The 18,961-nt window shown below is 34.1% G+C and overlaps 3 protein-coding genes across 4 annotated transcripts; 2 read left to right on the top strand and 1 right to left on the bottom strand.

Moving 5' to 3' along the window:
• Positions 1-481: 481 nt before the first annotated feature.
• LOC140957736 (uncharacterized) lies at positions 482-6,337 on the bottom strand. The gene is made up of 7 exons (XM_073415104.1): positions 5,924-6,337; positions 5,403-5,566; positions 4,518-4,729; positions 3,689-3,943; positions 3,482-3,568; positions 1,704-1,876; positions 482-1,176 (listed from the first exon to the last, which is right to left on the bottom strand). The coding sequence occupies exons 1-7, from the start codon at positions 6,274-6,276 to the stop codon at positions 1,065-1,067; spliced, it is 1,356 nt and encodes a 451-aa protein (XP_073271205.1). The 5' UTR covers positions 6,277-6,337; the 3' UTR covers positions 482-1,064.
• A 672-nt stretch (positions 6,338-7,009) lies between these two features.
• Positions 7,010-10,451, top strand: LOC140957821 (U2 small nuclear ribonucleoprotein B'' 2-like). Of its 2 annotated transcripts, none has more exons than XM_073415211.1 (5): positions 7,010-7,173; positions 7,760-7,932; positions 8,675-8,759; positions 9,363-9,445; positions 10,017-10,451. In XM_073415211.1, exons 1-5 carry the CDS (start codon positions 7,101-7,103, stop codon positions 10,296-10,298), a joined length of 696 nt encoding a protein of 231 aa, XP_073271312.1. In that variant the 5' UTR covers positions 7,010-7,100; the 3' UTR covers positions 10,299-10,451. The 2 variants fall into 2 exon arrangements, with proteins under 2 accessions (XP_073271312.1, XP_073271311.1); XM_073415210.1 differs by having other exon boundaries at positions 7,760-7,953.
• A 1,500-nt stretch (positions 10,452-11,951) lies between these two features.
• LOC140957773 (probable WRKY transcription factor 26) lies at positions 11,952-14,473 on the top strand. Its single transcript, XM_073415154.1, has 5 exons — positions 11,952-12,372; positions 12,478-12,615; positions 12,730-13,307; positions 13,608-13,769; positions 13,919-14,473. Exons 1-5 carry the CDS (start codon positions 12,067-12,069, stop codon positions 14,349-14,351), a joined length of 1,617 nt encoding a protein of 538 aa, XP_073271255.1. The 5' UTR covers positions 11,952-12,066; the 3' UTR covers positions 14,352-14,473.
• The last annotated feature ends 4,488 nt before the right edge of the window (positions 14,474-18,961 follow it).

Genomic DNA, 18,961 nt, shown 5'->3' with positions numbered 1-18,961 from the left:
GAAATACTTGACGAAAGATTCCTGAAATCCCAATTGAATGAAGTTTTTGGTTGCTTGGAATGCGTGGAAAGAAGGTTTTAGAGTCTCGAAAAAAGATTGTGGTTTGATTGAAATTTTATGAATTTTGTTATCTTATTATTAAATATTTATCAGTTCCAACTTTTTTCTGCTTATGTTTAATTTATATTCATTTATTTGTTCAGTAAATGTATTTCAGCATATGGGTATATATTAGCAACAAAAAAAAAAAACCATGGTTCGTCTAAATATTAATGAAATTCGTTGGCGTCGAATCAGTTAGCAAAATGTGATGAAGTACACATTGTGAAAATGAAGTGTTTTTGTTTCAGCTACCAATCCAAAAGCATCAAAGTACCATTTAAAATGCATTACTAATTACATACATTGAAACACGAATTCCATCCACCGACGGAGCACCTTATACCGAGTCTAATCAGTAAAATAGATAATATTACATCAAGTGGTGGAATATAAAGTTGATGTCTAACTGATATAGAAGGCCAAGTAGGTTGGTTTATGCAGAAATCAAGCATCAACACATCTCTATCACAATAGTTTCTTTTCAAACAACCCGTGTTGGCGAGACCTTAACATAAAATGCAAAAATGATCATAACCAATTATTCCAACGCATATAGGTACCGGCGAGCACCATACTGTGCGAGTACGAAAAAGTGGGTGACACTGACAGATAGAAAGTTGAACAGATAAATGCTTGGACATGATACGAGTAGCACGTTACAAAAGCGGGACGGAGCACAACATGCCCCCCTGGTTGCAAATTATATTAATGAAGAATGTTCATTCTGTAACGTCATGTGTTCTCCAGTAGACGTTCGAGGTGAAACTCAGTCCCAGTCCAAATAAAGAAAAGTAAATACTTTCCAACATTTACATCAGCAAAAAAATGAACCTGATTTTTGCTGACGTCTTCCATGTCGACTACACTTGACAGATTTGCCCTTTGATAGATAAGGGCACAGGCTTCACATTGTCAATTTGTCATGATATCAGCGAAGTAGTCTTTTGAGCAATTTTTGGAGGTTACCGCATGAATGGAACCAAGTATCTAAACTCTGTTCCATTTCCATTCGACAAGAAGAATATCTTCTTCCAGTTGTCCACCGAAAATGATTCCCGTTTAACTAGTCTTTGCCTGTCACATGAAATGTAATATTCAAATTTTGAAATTTATTAATCCGCAACAACTTGATGTTTTTTTATTTATAAATGATTCCCGTAAACATAAATAAGGAAGCGCGAGAAGATTCATATAAGTTGCATTATTCTTGAAATGAATATTATAGAGGATCTAAACTGTAATAAAACTGAAACGATGTGACCTCTGTGGAACCAAAGATTGCGCTCCTTATCAATTGGCAATAAGAATTGGACAGCAACCCTACCCCGCCAAAAATTTAATTGAGTTGTTGATTGAAAAATGGAGGCAAAAGCTTCAACTAATACAAACGTATTTCAATGCAATAAAACCTCGCGGATTTTCTTTCTTGGCAGTGAAGGGATAGAGTTGGTTTAACTGTGTTATCTAAATCCTTCTGATGAGGATGATAGAACCAAGAAAAACTATAACTTCAGATGCTTTAATTAGTTTAACTCTAAATCGGGATTTTGAATTTCTGACACGATGGTACACAACCCTAGCAATACCGTAGAGAATCAAACCTGAGATAGTAGTGGCAGACAGTATCGGCTTCATCCAAATTGTACCTAGGCATATTTATTCGAGCATTGATGGGAACATCGGGTAGTTCTTGCCGCAGTTTTCCAACAGCAGTTGAATGAGAAAAAACACCCACCATCATATTCTCATGCATCATAGACCTAAATGCATTGACCTAGGCAGCAAAATTCACTTAGAACAACAAATATGGAAAAGTAAATATTTGTAAAGTTTAACCGCCGAAATCATGTCCATTTTAAATCTCATCTAAATTTATAATTATAAGTGTTACCAAGCAAGAACCATGCTAGGATTCGAGAGATGGTAAATGAAGTTTATTCACCCAAAAGAAAGCTAGATGACAACAACTTTTGACATCTATTAGACGAAATTTATCACTAAGGCTTTCTGATAGACGTCACAAGTTATCTCTTCATTATTCAAAAATCTAATTGAAGAAATTCGTGAATAACAACTAGGAATGGCAATGGGTAGGGTATGGGTCGGATTTCATACCTCCATNTCAGAGACTTCGAGAACATTTATAGTATTATAAAATATAAAAATTTATGTTCGAAATGTTTATTTTATGATATAAATAATAATACGTAAAAAAAAATTATACCCTTCTTTAAATCCATCGTTCAATAGCTTAATTGATCGCAAGCCCAAACTGATATCTAACGTAAAATTAACCTACCAAACTGATTAAGGGACTTCTAATTTAAATCAAAACCGACAGACTATCACTTTAAACAAGATCGTTACAAAGACCTTATCGATCAGTTATTAAATATCAGAACCTAAAGTAATATAGCTTTTTGTTCATACCGATCAGTGTTAAGAATCAGAGTGACAGTTTCTGACGTCATAAGTCAACTGATATCAAATAAGATGATGAATCACAATAAGTACATTTGCAGTCATGAATGAATATTTTTTGTACAAGTTATCGATGAAGATTATGATTGACTATATATTAAAAAAAACACATTTTTTTTCAAGGGTAGGTCTCCTGTACAATCAGGGATGACAATGGGTAGGGTATGGGTCAGATTTCATACCTCCATCTCCATACCCATTTATTTAATTCATCCCCATACCCATCATCGGGTATTGAATTTCATACCCATCCCTATACCCATCGGATTATCGGATACCCATACCCTACCCAAATACTCAATTATCATATACAATTGAATTTTTTCAAATTTAAATTGCTTCAATGAAGTTATGAATATTTAAAAAATTATTTAAATGAACAATAAGAAAAATTATTCACGCTTTATAATAAGAATGTGTGTGTGTGTGTGTGTGTGTATATATAATGAATTTTATATATTTTCTTCTCTTTTAATATACAAAGCATCGTTTTCTTTAATTTTCAAATTTATGATTATATGAATTGAAAACTCCGAAAATCGGTGGATTGACTGATGAATCTTTAATATAAATAAATATAATTACTATATATATACATATATACATACATATATATATTTATATATATTAATTTAAACGGGTATTCGGGTCGGGTGTGGGTCGGATTATATCAAACCCGCCTCAGTACCCGAATCCGAAAATACCCATACCCGATTACCCAATTATTTAATCGGGTCTAAAAATCCCTCCATACCTTCTTCTATTCGGGTCGGGTATCGGATCCTCCAACGGGTTCGGAGGAAATTGCCATCTCTAATAACAACGAAATGAATTGCATGTATACAAACAATAAAAAGAAAATTTTGAGCAAATTATCAGCAAGCATATCCGTTCTTACAGTGGCCAAATTTCGGGCATGAACAGCTCGGCAAGAACGAACTGTTACAGGCTCCTCGTAATCACAGAATGTGAACCAATTGTTATACTGTTCAGGTCAAAGTAACATAAGTGAGATAGAGGTCAAAAATGTTTCGAAAAAATAAACCAGCTGCAGCCACCCCTCAAAAAAACATTTTAAAACAACACAAGAAGTTAAAAGACTCACTTGATCGATTGCAATAAGAACAGGGACACTTGTCACTTTTGACAATTCCTCCCTCAACCGAGCTACCACTCCAACAGCAGCGTGCGTGTTATTTATTCCAGCTTCAACAAGCTCAAAAAGAGTTGCGTCTTTTGAAATTTGCATTTTATCACTACCTTTTGTCCACCCAACACCAGCACCTTCTCCCAACAGAATAGGATCATGCGTGCTGCACTTTAATCCTTGCAGACATGACTTGTTGTACTTCATAAAATCCTATAAGAAATGCAGAATTTTAAGTGTGCATTGAAAGTGCATGAGCATTGTATAGAAGGTGCCAAGAAGAGTAGCTAATGTATCAAATTTCTGATTTCATTTGGTACCATTTGTATTAAATACCATTAATCAATCAACAAAAATCAATCTCTAATGTCACGATTTAGTTGACAGAAAATATTTCAAAATTCATCAATGAGTTCAGGCACCATAGTTTTTTGAAACTACCTAACATTTTTTTTAAAAAAGCATTATTTTACCTTCTTCTCAAACAAAACAATAAAATACTAGGAAATAAATTGGATGTAATATATCCAACATCCAGCAAAACACTCTCAATTTAACACACATTTATACAAGTGTAGGTCCCAATTGTATTTTATTTATGAGCTTCATATGTTTTTAACATATACAATGCAGTCATAGCGAATGATTGCCCTGATTTAGCATAGACCAACTCTAGAAACACACTATCTTTTGCATTCATACTCAAGGAGATCGCATCACCAAAAATAAGAATGATAATTGCCCATGGTAAATAAAATCATTTGCCAGAAAGAAAGAAATTTCGCACCTGCAAAATGTTTGCAGCTTGCACAGGTGTATCCCATAGACCAGTATGAGGATTTTTATAAAAAAGTCCACCATGTGTCCAATCTTTACCTTTTGGGACATAAAGCACAAGCCAACCTTCTTGGCGAGCCCAATGAACAAGCATTGCAAGGGCGATACTTTTTCCACAACTCACAGGACCATCCAGCACAATTTGCTTTCGAACTTTGGGAGCTGAGATATAATCGTGCAGAAAGTCACTTTACCTTGTATTCAGAATTCATACACTTAAATGGCCACCACCCCTAGTGGTGTAGTGGCATAAAACTCTCCCAATTGGGGAGAAGGCCTTGGTTAAAACCCAGGTAAACACAAAAAAGAATTCACGCTTAAATTATGAATCGAGGCTTTAAAGTGCACCAAGAGGCATGCTTCATTGCCAGATTGCACATTTCACTAAACATAGTGTTTCGGCGCATGAGAAGAGCCTATCTAAACCTTAAATCAAGAGGCTCGGCCCCTGCACCTAGGCACATGACATGGGCTTTCAAAAACACTGAGCAGAGTATGAGCACACTTCAATGCTTCTTCCACAACGGACTCAAAACTAATTCAATTTTTTCCTGAATCTCTTTTATTCTAATAGGTATGAAGATGCTGCTAAAATGTTCTCAATCATGGTCAGCCAGCCTATTCACAGAGCATCAAACTAGAAGAATATTTTGTAAATTCTCTAGTTCCCAAATATTTTTCTTTATCATGGTCTTGTCATGACCATGGGAAATCTCGATTAAGAGAGCATGTGTAAATAGGCTGTTGCTATAGCCATAAGTTCTCATGATCTTAGAATTTGATACCTACTGTTACTGTAAAATACTAACAAAGAATGAAATCAGTAAAAGCGAACCTTCATTATTTAGCACAAACAAAGGATCTGCTGCCCGCCTGAAATTATCGCGAAGATCAATAAAACTCTGCCTGACCAGCAAGGCAGTCCTGCTCGAGGTCTCAAATTCCTTCACCATTCCCACTGGCAAACCTTCTGGAAGCGTCTCTTTCAATTCCTCCATCCTATTAATCCATTAAAATATTTACTAATCAACATGCATAGAATGCAGCGAGAAATGACTATGTATGACACTGATCCTAAGAATCTATACTGGTCTGACTTAGCATTGTCACCAACTATTTATTTGCAGATATCAAATCACCACCACACACATTCAGTAAAATGAATGCCAGAAGAGAGAAAGCCAGATGGAACTCAGTTTGAAACAGCAACCCATGCCATCAAATCATACGTTTCATTTTTTTCCAATCGATCAAACCAGAAAAACGATCAAAGCTCACAATGCGAAGTTTTAGGCATCTGCTTCTCCAAGAATACAAACCTCAACTTTAAATAACATAAGGAAAGCAATTTTACACCTGAATTTGATGTAAGTGTTAACATCGTCTTTGGTAAGCGCAGAAATAGAAGGCGCCGAGGTAAATAGAGGGCGGCCGTTTGGGCCCACGTCAAGAGCAGGATTTTTGTCGTCCTCCGCCAATTGACGTCTTCGGAGCTCTGCCTCTTCCTTGACGGAAAATAGGGGGTCCGTCACCTGAATTTCTTCAGTCGTTTCCTTGCCATCAACTCTCGACTTGGATTTTTTGCCTTTCGTAGGGATGGGTTTAGTCGGGTTATTCGAAGCCAAGCTCCGGCAGATGGAGAGCCGCCACTGCGATTGTTTGATTACTCCTGCGGCGGTGGTGCCTCGGTGAATCGATCGGAGAAGCATTTTTTCCCCTTTTATTAATAAAAAATTTCGGCCGGTTACGCTAACGCCAGAGATTTGGGTTTAAGAGGTTTGTGGAGGTAAAAGGGTCCAATAAAAATTTATTGGAAAACTTATTTTTGGCGCCTCCATTTTTTTTTTTCATTTTTATGTTTTTATTCCATCCTATACTCCAAAAGATTTCAACCAATTAAGTGTCTTTCGAATTGGATCTTTTCCACTTAAAATAAAATATTTATCAATTTCAAATCACATTTATTATGGTAATACTTTTCGCATTTCATAAGTCGGATCGTGTAAAAAATTTTCTGACAAAATAACCTTCGAAACATCTCATATGAGTTTTTATGATTTATTATATACTTTACAAGTGATTGTTATAAAGAAAAAAATCGTTAACTATGTTCATGCTAAATGTTTAAAATGTCATAACTATAAATATTGTTTTTGCAAAATAATTTTATTAATTAAAGAAAAAAACTTGTGTGAGACAGTCTCACGGATCGTATTTTGTGGGACATATCTCTTATTTGGGTTATACATGAAAAAATATTACTTTTTATGCTAATAGTATTATTTTTTATTGTGAATATCGATAAGGTTGACCCGTTTCACAGATAAAGATTCGTAACCGTCTCACAAGAGACCTACTTTTAATTAAATACCCTTCGTTTTTTTTTTTTATTTTTTTACAGAAATTATTTATTTAATAATTAAATTTTGGGATGGATGACCACGAAATATATTGCCCTAATTTTACTATCTCTCACACGATCGTATTTGAATCACACAAAAAGAGATAGGTTAGTTCCACTGCTGGCCAAAAGATGCTTACATCCGACATACCTCCCAACCAAACTATATACCTCAAGAATATCAACGAGAAAGTTAAGAAGGAAGGTCTGTTCTTTATTTTTTATTTTAATTTTAGGTTTAAGCTTAATTTTAGTGTGGATGATATTGCGTTTGTTTTATGTTTTATCCATTATATTGTGTTTTGTGAATGTGTTTTTCTTACCTCGGCTCTGATTTGGAAACTGGATTGATTAGTGCTCCAGCTTGGGGTCTGTGGCTTAGGATTCGCTTTGTCTTTGATGTGGACTTAAATAGATTTTTAATTCCGACATTTGAAGCGCTGCCCTCTGCTATTAAAAAGATCAACGAAGCTTATATTCATTTACCTGAAGTTGGTTGTTACCACCTGAACAGGAAATGGTGTTTTCCTTCATTCCTCAGCTTCCTGAAATGGATAACTAGCTCTACGTTCTAACTTGGGCCTGTGGTAAATGTTGCATCAAGGGCACTTTTTTATGCAAAGAATGCTTTGTATTTCGGAATGAAATTTCTTGTTTGTTCAGATCATAATATATGTTATCTTGACGTCGCCATCATCGTTGTTATTATTGTTTCATGTTATTGCTCCGCTTATATGGATCGTTACTTATGGATTTTGAGGTTGATGTGTCTGTCTTTATGGTTTGGACAGAGTTGAAGAGATCTCTTTATGCCTTATTCTCACAGTATGGGAGGATATTGGACATTGTTGCACTGAAAACTGCCAAGCTTCAAGGGCAGGCATGGATTGTGTTCAGCGAAGTGGCCGCTGCTAGTAATGCACTGCGACAGATGCAGAACTTCCCATTCTATGATAAACCTATAGTGAGCATAAAGCATACACCAGTGAATTTGTTCTGCATCGTATCTTTTGTTAAATGCATACATATTTACTGGAATTTCACTTTTAGGCTTGATTCATCATGGTTTGTCCATGCCCATCTTTCTTGTTTCTTTTGCTTTATTCTCGAGTCTTTTCTGAGTTCAACTGAAGACATATTTAAAATATATTATTTGACCTGTGCCAACTAGAAACGATTGATCTTGGACACCCGTAGCAGGTGGGATATATCTTTCTTCTTATTTTTCCAGACTAATTTTATGGCTTATGGTAAATCCCATTTATCATGCTTTGATATGCTTTTTTGTTTTAAAAAAAAGGGAATTGATCATAGATGCTGAATTTGGCATCTATTCAAAAATAGATTGGTTTTATTCTGTCCTGCTTGCGTGATGTTTCATACTTTTTTTGTTATGTCATTATTTTCACCATTATTTGATACTGTTTTATGTAGTAGTGATCTTATGCTTTTCATTTCATATGCTTTCATAATTGATATGAAATTATTGAACAGAGGATGATGTCATTCACGGAGAACACATCTGTGCCCTATTTTTATGTATCGTATTTCTTTCATTTTTTTGAATGTGCTTTTCAGTTCGTTATCTCTTACAAATACACATTTGTTTGCAGGTTCATTATACTGATGTATGTGCATTATTAATAGTATTGCCTGAGCTAACAAATAAATTTGATTGGACTTGCTAACTGTCATCTGCAATGCAGCGGATACAATATGCAAAAACAAAGTCTGATTGTATTGCTAAAGCAGAGGGTACTTATGACAAGAAAAAGAAGCAAGAGGAAAAAGGTAAACCTTTAGTCTAGCTCAGTCATTCTCTTTCTCACTTTCATTTACTATTTTTTCTCTGTATTCTTTGTTTTAAACTTAGTTACCTTTATATTTAATTAATAAGTGAGCAGCCTTTGTAGTTTTTGCATCCATCAACTTTGGATGGAACAGTTAGTTTGTAAGGTTTGGTCTCGCTCTTTAAAATCGATTTATAGAACTTGAGTTACGGGAAAGGAAATGCATAATGTGTATTAATGAGCTTCTCTGATTTCTTAAAACCGGGGGGCAATATTTGTGATTCATTTAATATTCGTTGGTGATACACAATTGCAAAATGAAGAAAATTCTTTAAAGATGCATTTATGTCACATATATATCATAATGCATGGCTTGTATACAGAAAAGTTGTGAAAACTTTACTTCCTTACTAAATATAGTACCAATGTATTGCATTTTACTATGCTTTTTGAAATTTCATTCCGTCATTTGCCGAATGCTAAAGATTAGTTATTTGAATTGTGGGGCATGAGTTTGAGTTCGCTCTGGAAACAATTAATATAGTTATGACATTCTGATCTGTTTGCATTGATATTTATTGTGACTATTATTTTGGGTGAGCAGCTGAGAGGAAGAGAAGAGTTGAAGAACTCCATCAAACTGCCAATGCAAATGGTCTAAGATCTGACAATAATGGAGGCGCGGCTGTAAGTTTTCTGTACTTGAATGTATGCATGTCACCCGTGGCCCGCCAAAAAGCTTTCATTCACCCACTCCTCAACTTGCAACAGTTGCTTGTGCTAACATTTATCCATATCTCATGAAATCAATCAGCCAAGCTAACTCCTCTTCGTACTTCGTGAACAATTGTATAATCGTGAAGCTTCCTGTGTGCATTGGCTACCTTTATGATACATGTCTTTTTGAAGTTTCTAGCCTAGACTGTATGAGTTGCCCCCCTTCCCAACCACGACAATTGGAGGTAACCTGTTGGTGACAGGGCAGACAAGTGTTTCCTATGGTTTTCCTTGTGTTTGACCTTGGGCTTCCAATATTTTATCTCCTCCAGCTTTCCTTGGCATTTGAAATGCCTTCAAAATCAGCTCAAGCACAAAACACAATACACTCATATGACATGCAAGCTTACTTGTGCCCTTTGCTAACAGCTGTTCTTGACAATAATTTGATCCAAAAGTTCAGGTGGAAACTTCATTTTAATTTGGACTTCTGTGACTTGTCTTGACTTAAAAGAACTAATGTCTTTTTTTTTTGTTTTAGGCTGCTTCTCGAGAAGGAAAGCCGGTCACACAAGAAGCAGCTATGGAACCCAACCACATACTATTTATAGAGAATCTTCCATACGAGACGAATATCATGATGTTGGAATTGCTTTTCAAACAGTATCCTGGGTTCAGAGAAGTTCGAATGGTTGAGGCAAAGCCAGGTATTGCTTTTGTAGAATTTGATGATGATTCACAATCTTCAGTTGCCATGCAGGACCTTCAAGGATTTAAAATCACTGCCCAGAATCCTATGGCCATCACCTTTGCTAAAAAATAAGTATTCAAGTATTTTTAACTGCAAAAATGTTACCTTTTGCTCTGCTTGTCTTGTCATGTAAGGCCAGGGGTTCAATGTAACAGTGAGCTTTCCGAGTAAATTTTGTATCTTCATTATTGGAACTTTTGGATTTGGTGCTTCTTGTTGATTTGATCTGGTGAGTCTTCATACACTTTCTTTAGAAACTTTGACCATAATTGCTTCTTTATGTCTCTTTTTTCCTATAAATTTAATGTAGCGTGGTTGTATTTTGGGTTTTTAAGGATTAACCTGCAATATCATGAAAACAAAATTACAATTGCAAATAGCCAAAAAGGTTAAGTTGACAATCGACACAAGTATCTGATTTCAAAGAAACGACTCATTGGGGTCGCTTACTCGGTGCGTCAGACTTGCTATATATGAGTAATTTTTGGTTACCAATTAGTTCAGCAACGAGTAAGCTGATTTTTCAAGATTTAAATGTTTTTCCAAATGTACGTGCGTGAAAATTAATATGAAAAGTGAGATTGGTACTATAACCTTGGGTTAGTTTAAATGGATAGGATCGAGTTCGAGCTCAAAATATAGAAGTTCGAGTTCAAACCAAAACTGAACCCGTTTGGAAGCAATTGTTTTTATTATAGTATAGGACTAGAATTAAGCCGTTTGGACGCAAATTTGTTACGATTTGAAGCCATCAAGTAAAAACGAATGTTGCGATAAATGAGATTGTCATATATGCTACACGTACTTTATCACATAATAAAAGAGTATTATCTCAATACTTGCTAGGAAAGCAAAAGCAAAGATGTAAAAGGAGCCCAATGAAAGTGACCCAAACCGCGTAAAAGATAATTTTAATGGATGCCTCAGCCGCCATTCTCATACTGTACATATCTCAGTCAAAGCCATGAGCTTTGACTCCGTAGTAAAATGGCCCACAAAAGAAATATTTTTAGCCAATTTTTGTTTTTTTCTTAAATGTAAATGTTCGAATTGTTTTTATAAAATAAAATCATTCAAAATGTTTCTCATAAGGATTCATATCCAGAAAAAAGAGAGATCGAAATAGTCCTTGTAAAATGTATTCAATCTAATCTAACCGACTTGAAAGAATGGGTTCCATCTATTCTTAAAATAATATAAAAATTTGTGTGAGACGATCTCACAGGTCGTATTTTGTGAGAAGGATCTTTTATTTGGGTCATCCATTAAAAAATATTGCTTTTTATTGTGAATAACGGTAGGGTTGACCCGTCTCACAGATAAAGATTCGTGAGACCGTCTCACAAGAGACCTACTCAAAAATAATATATGATATTAAATATTTTTTGCTTTGTAAATAAATTTATATTTATAACTGGTTTTTTAAGGAGAAATACTTATCGATCAAATCAAACACATTGATAATTTTATGAATTATAATATAATTATTATTGAGTTACCAAATCTAGTTTATGAAACTAAAATTATTATTATTTTTTATTTCAAATATTGTCTTTCAAAATATATATTTTTTTTTTTGGTCTTTCAAAATAACTCGAATGGTAAAATATGTTTTCAAAGCTTCTTAGAAGCTGTATCCAATTCGAGCCATTTTTTTAAAAAAAAAAAAAAAATTTAAATAATAATAATAAAACTTGAGTGAAAAGAAATAATGGAACGCCACAAATTTCAGACAAATGTAAAAGCAAATACGTCTACATTTGCAATCTTTCTTCTTAAAAACCAATCAAGAATCATCCAATAGATTCCTATATATTTTTACACGCTTACATTGTATGTGATGACCCATTCATCTTCGTCAGGGAGCTTGGAAGCCTCGTTGAATCCTGGATTGTATTCAGTTTTCATGTCTTCTCCCAACTATTTCACCAGCCTTCTGGCAGACGACCACCACCACCAACCCACCACCGGCCCCGCCCTGAACAGGGAAGTTGGGGACTGGAGAGGTTCTGGGGTGCCTAAGTTTAAGTCTCTGCCGCCCTCTTCTCTTCCCATATCACCTCCTTCCGCCGCCTCTCCATTTTCCTACTTCGGCTTGAGCACAGCTGAGTTTCTTGATTCTCCAGTTCTGTTAGCTTCTTCTGATGTAAGAAAATAGAGAGAATCTTAATTTTTTTTCCTTCTATCTGATATATATCCTTTAGAATGAATTTTAATTGTTTGGATGGTTTTTGAAATGTTTAATATGCAGATTTTACCTTCTCCGACGACAGGAACGTTTCCGAATTCCAATTGGAAGAGTGATTACAACAGAATATATCAGCAGGAGATTAAGCCGGAACAGAAATACTACTCAGATTTCTCTTTTCAGCCCAATACAGTCTCCGCTGTAAGAATTTCATTTTCATTTACTTTTTCTTGATTTCTTTTGTTAATTTACCTTTTTTTCCCCTACGAATGAATCTAACTATCTGCGTACATACTGATAAATTCTGGATAACAGGGTCTGCCGACATGGGAATATTATCAAGAAATTGCTAAACAAGATAATTTACCACCAGAAGAAAACAACTTGAATTCCGAATTCAATCCAACCCAGCAAATTGATCAATACAACGAATCATCAGTGATAATAACGGAGAACAAGAGGCTGGATGACGGTTATAACTGGAGAAAATACGGGCAGAAACAAGTGAAAGGAAGTGAGAATCCTCGAAGTTATTACAAATGTACACATCCCAATTGCCCCACAAAGAAAAAAGTGGAAAGAGCTTTATCTGGACAGATTACTGAAATTGTTTACAAATGTTCTCATAATCATGCCAAACCTCAGTCCGTTCGAAGATCGTCTGCTCTGGCCCCGTGTTCGTCTACAGTTTCGGCTTCTTCCATGGTGATCCAGTCTCAAAACGAGATACCGGAGCAGCTGTCAGGTGGTTCAGTTGGTGCAGGCAAAATGGATTCTTCGGTTACAACTCCACCGGAGAACTCATCGGTAACAGTTGCAGATGATGAGTTCGACCATAAGAGAAAGTACGGTGGAGATGAATTTGATGAAGATGAACCTGATATGAAAAGATGGTAAATTTCAATTATACTAGTAAACTTATATAGTTATATAACATAAAGGTGAATTTGGATTGATGTATTTTAAATCGTCGATTCATACTAATGACTTCCAAATTCATTTGATTGTTGATGAATTTTTCTTTCCCACAACCCAACCAGTGTTACGAGTATGTATAATATTAATTACTAACGTATATTCTTTGATTTTTTCTATAAAAAAACACCCCAAAACTGTGATCTTGGTGGCGGATCAGCCATCGACTTAAACATGAATTCTTGGCTACTCACCTGCTTAATCGTATATTGCTTCAGGAAATGTGAGAGTGGAAGTCAGCATACTGGTGGAATGGGGAGTAACACAGAGAGAGAACCAAGACTTGTAGTTCAAACTAAAAGTGATATAGATATACTAAATGATGGGTATAGATGGAGAAAGTATGGTCAGAAAGTGGTGAAGGGAAATCCAAATCCCAGGCAAGAATTCAATATTTTTTTTCTTTTCTTTTTTTTTTTCTTTTCGAGATGACCGATACTTTTATTCAAGAATCAGGGCAGAGGGGTGACCCCGTTGGCTTAATTTTCGATGTAGCCTAATCTTGTCACTTTTCTTTGATTAATTCTAGGAGCTATTACAAGTGCACTAGTCCCGCCTGTCCAGTTAGGAAACATGTGGAACGAGCCTCGAACGACCCCAAGTCTGTGATTACAACATACGAGAGAAGACACAACCACGATGTCCCAGCTCCTCGTGGCGGAGGCAGCCATGCCCTTACCAGGCCAGTCCCTTACAATCCTGGTAACAATATAGCCATGGCAGGGGCATTGTCAGTACGCAGTGGTGCGGTCGAAGCTGAGGCACCTTTTCCCTTGGAGATGTTGCCGATTCATGACAGGAGCTTGAAATATTCAGGATTTGGGAATTCAATGGGTTCCGGTATCGATCTTTTGCAGGACAACGCATTGTTTTCTAGAGCCAAGGATGAGCCTAGTGACGACATATTCCTTGACTCGTTTTTATCTCAAATTATGCCGTCTTCTACGCAAAATCGTGTTTAGGATCATTATGCTGGCAATATGGTCCACAAGGAACTGATAATTTTATTGTAAATTTGTATATTTTTTCTTGTATAATAAACACAAAAATATGATTCTTTTTCACAATAAATTTTTTGATTTCAGCTACATAAAACTTTTGGTTCCATCACTTTGTCCATTGTTCACACATTTGACGTATATAAATAAAAATTTGCAAAACTTATCTACGACCAGTATCTTCTTAAAAATGAACAAAATGCTTCAAAATTAATTTCACAAAATATAGATAAACTTTAGATTAACACAATAATATATATAATAAGATAAACAATATAATTAAATAGAAGATATTATTTTGTACAATAGTAGGTTTGAATGGGTCAGATTTTCTAGAGGCGTGGGATTGCTTGGCGCATACGTCGTTGAGACTCAACTTGCTTGCGTTTGGTGAGTTAATTAATAGATAAAGTCGGAAAAAGTACCTTTTTTACACCTCACCCCGTAGTCAAAAACTTATGTGAGACGATCTCACGGATCATATTTGTGATACGGATATCTTATTTGGGTCATCTATGAAAAAATATTACTTTTTATGATAAGCGTATTACATTTTATTGTGAATATGGGTAGGGTTGACCCGTCTCACGGATTAAGATCCGTGAGACGGTCTCACATGAGACCTACTCCTCACCGTAATTGATGAGGAATTTATTATTTTTACATCGGATTTTTAGATTCTTACGTTTTGAGCTTTATTATCTACGATGTAATAAATAATCTGATGGTATTATTACATTATTTGTGATTCATTGCAGTTTATCCATTGATTATATTTCGTCGAAGAATAAAGAGCGTAACGACTCGGGAAAAAAAAATATATAGCTTTGGGTTTCATTTTACCAACAGAGAAGATAAAAATTCTGTAGATTTTTTCTTTGGTGACGTCAAACAACCATGATTTATTATTAGATGTATCCACAAAGGAGACAAAAAAGGATTTGATTTTTTTTTATTTTAATTTTTATTAAATATATATTTCGTCTCACAGAATATTGAAAACCATCTCCATGTGTAAAAGAAAATATGATACCAAATAGCATAGGCCTCAACCCAGAATTTAGACGGATAAATTTAGGTTGCGTAATTATTCAAGAATCGAACACGAAAATCATATGGATAATAAGTATAGCTTAAAATTTTTGGGATTCAGCAAATTGTCCTCTCGATCATTATTCTATTAATTTTGTTTAGGCAAACGCGCAAAAGTGATTGAACCTGCGCATTCGTCACTTGGAGGCTGTAATATGTTTCAAGGGTTGGTCTCTTTTTTCGATTGATTCAGCTTGAGAACCGAGACTGGCATGACAACTGCCCGTTTTCACTATTGTTTTGTGATGTGATGATAGATGGGGGGAAATTAAACATTCATAATCTCCATCGATAGAGGATGTGTGTATATTTGAATCCACGTTGATACAAAACTCTCGCCTCATATAGAAAAGTAGAAATTACATCCCTTAGTTTTAAAATTACACACACATCTCTTGATGTATATGTTTATCTTACAATTACCCCTTGAAATTGAGGAGATAATTGTAACATTCATAAAACCTAGAGTATATATATGTATTTTATAGTTTATAAATTTAGTTTTTTTTTTGTAATTATTGTAAAACTAAAGGGATTTGAATGTAATCAATCCAAAAAAATTTATACAATGTTTGACTTGAATATTTGAAGAATTTCACTGACAAAATTTGCACTGCCTTTAATTTAAAAAAAACAAAACCAAAAAAAAAACATTAGCCTAATAGTTTATGTGGAAATTTTACAAGGGTATTAAAATCAGACACGACCCACCAATTCGATACGGTACAATCCGAAAAAATTCAGGTTTTATTTTGATATTTTCGAGTTCGGGTCAGATCGGATAGGACCCGATAGCTAACCTGAAAAAAAATATCGGGTTGGGTTCGGGTTGACCCGAAAATTTTAATTTTTTTTAAAAATATATAATTAATAAATATTGCCTATATTTTTATATATTGTATGTCTGAAAAAATATTTATTGTATATTTATATCATAAATTTTCATAATTTAATATTTATTTTTGAATATTTTTTATTTTTTTAACAATTGTTTATTTGATTTAGTAAATATACTTTATTTTTCTACAATTAGACTTTCAAATTTAAAAAATACATATGAGGGAGATTTTGTTATTATGTGTTTAAATTAAAATATTATTTTTTTTATTTTTCTTTCAAAATTTTTTAAAAAAATTCAAAATTGGGTTGATTCGAGTTCGAGCTGATTCGGGTTGAATAATTTTTTAATTGTATTATTGCTCAACCCAATCCACCCAACCTACCTGATTCTAGGTCGTACGTATTGATATGTCTTGCGAAGATATTATTGCTCCGTGTAGAAAATATGTAATTCATTTTATGTTTCACTCCAATAATATATCATATGGTTATGTGTTTTATCCTGAAAAAAAAATCATTTAATTAATTTGACAATTTAGATTGAAATTTTTATTTTTTTTCCCCAAAAACTAATCTGAAAAGACCGTCACGCCATCCACCACGTGGCGGGAGCCAATGGTTGCCGACCAAGTGGTTGGCAGCATAACTTTACTCATATATGTAGACTGAGGAGAGGCTACACTGACATCCACTTGGTAGACAATAATGAATCCACGTGGCATCCTCGTATATGTTTTTTTAAAAAAATAAAATTGCAGAAACTTCTCCAATAGAACTTTGGAATCTCCCCAAATCTTTTTCATGTCTATAATTTCTATCCTCAAATTTGTCGTCGGCAACATTTCTCTGTACGTATCGATCTGTCTTGTAAGGATATTATTGGTATGTGTGGGAAATATATAATTAATTTTTCTATCTATTCTGTTTTATTAAAGTTAAGGAGATGAAACTAACCATTTAAGAAAGACACCAATTTTTTCTTCCAATTTTACCCTTATATGATACTAATATTACACTTTTGTTTTTTTTAATTTCAACACACATTTTTTTTTTATTTTTTTTAAAACAACAATTCAAATATCAATTTACTCATTTCATAATTTGTCAAATTTTACTTTAACTGTATACACACGCATCGTATGTGCAGAGTAACTAATAAGAATGATTAATACGGTTACTTGTTCAGCGAACACATTTAACTAATTTGTCTACTTACTATTAAGATTGAAATTTTAATTTTTTTTATAAAAATATATGATGTGGCTACCACATCACTTGTTGGACCGTTGGATAGCATAGACGCTCCCCCAATTGACAACTTGGATTCTACTCCAATTTCACATCCCTCGCTTTCTCTCGTCTATAATTTCTCTCCGCCTATCCCTACGTACATTGCATGTGGTGGATGCCACGTCACCCACCACATGTACAGGTGCCCATGTTTGCCCACCATGTCGTGTGCAGTGTAACCTTAATCTATACCAGTTATTTTCCACACGCGTTGCGTGTGTATAGTTTTTTTTATAATTATTTATAGATTAAAGTGAAATTTGAAAAATTATCGAGGGACTAAAGTGCTATTTGAATAGTTCTAATTTTAAAAAAATTTTAAAAAAAATGTTTTTTGAAATTAAAAAAAACAAAAACAAAAATGTAATTGTGATATAAAATAAGAGCAAAATTGAGAAATCCAAAAACAAACCAATTTTTTTGTCAATATCAGAGAGATTCTTAATAGTTATATANAAACAAACAACACATCTTTGCTAATAAAGAATGTTACTTTGACCTACTCAAACTTACCATGTGCACTTGCCCATGCTACCCGCACGTTTGCAAGCATTAACGTACAAGGGACAAAATTTGTGGCTTAAGGTACTATACATACATACATACATACACATGATCGACAAGAAATATATTTATATATATATAACACTTGAAATTAATCAAAGGATACGCAAATAATTGGTGCAAATTTGGAGTCAGTACTCAAGTAAATAAAATAAAATTTTAATTTTTTGGATCCATCGACGTTTGAATAAATATAGGCACTACGAATCGAATAAATATAATCCAAATGGCAATATAATCGACAAATGATTAGTCAATAATCATAATTAAATATAAATAATATATTGTTAGAGAATAATTAATCGGTGCATATCTGTATTATAAGATCTAAGCTTAGTTAAAATAACTCGTGGGATGCCTCGAATTACCACACTTAGTTAATCTGTAGAAGCTTTAACTGATTGATTAAATTAAAGTTAATGACCAAATAACTGAGAGGAAGCTTCGTTCCATAACTATATATGTTGTTGTTTGATTGTTAATTTCAATTAAGATATTTCAAAACTCAACTGTTTCGTAATTTCACAAGTGAAACTACTCTACATTGCTTAGTTCTTAAATTTATGCTTACCATTAGAATATATGGAAAACTACAATATTAGTCATAATATTTGACGTTGTGTTATTTTTTGTCCTACGTAGCTCAGAAATGATTTTGATGTATAACGGCACGTCAATATATACTTTTTATTAAAAAAAATTAAAATTATCAAAAATTAGAAGACACGTGAATAAAACTTAAATTAGACAACATATATAACCAAAATAACAAATACATGAGACCAAAT

This window comes from Primulina huaijiensis, chromosome 14 (genome assembly GCF_012295235.1).
Source record: "Primulina huaijiensis isolate GDHJ02 chromosome 14, ASM1229523v2, whole genome shotgun sequence".
In the NCBI taxonomy this organism is placed as follows: domain Eukaryota; kingdom Viridiplantae; phylum Streptophyta; class Magnoliopsida; order Lamiales; family Gesneriaceae; genus Primulina; species Primulina huaijiensis.
This window is presented reverse-complemented; position numbering and strand designations above follow the sequence as displayed.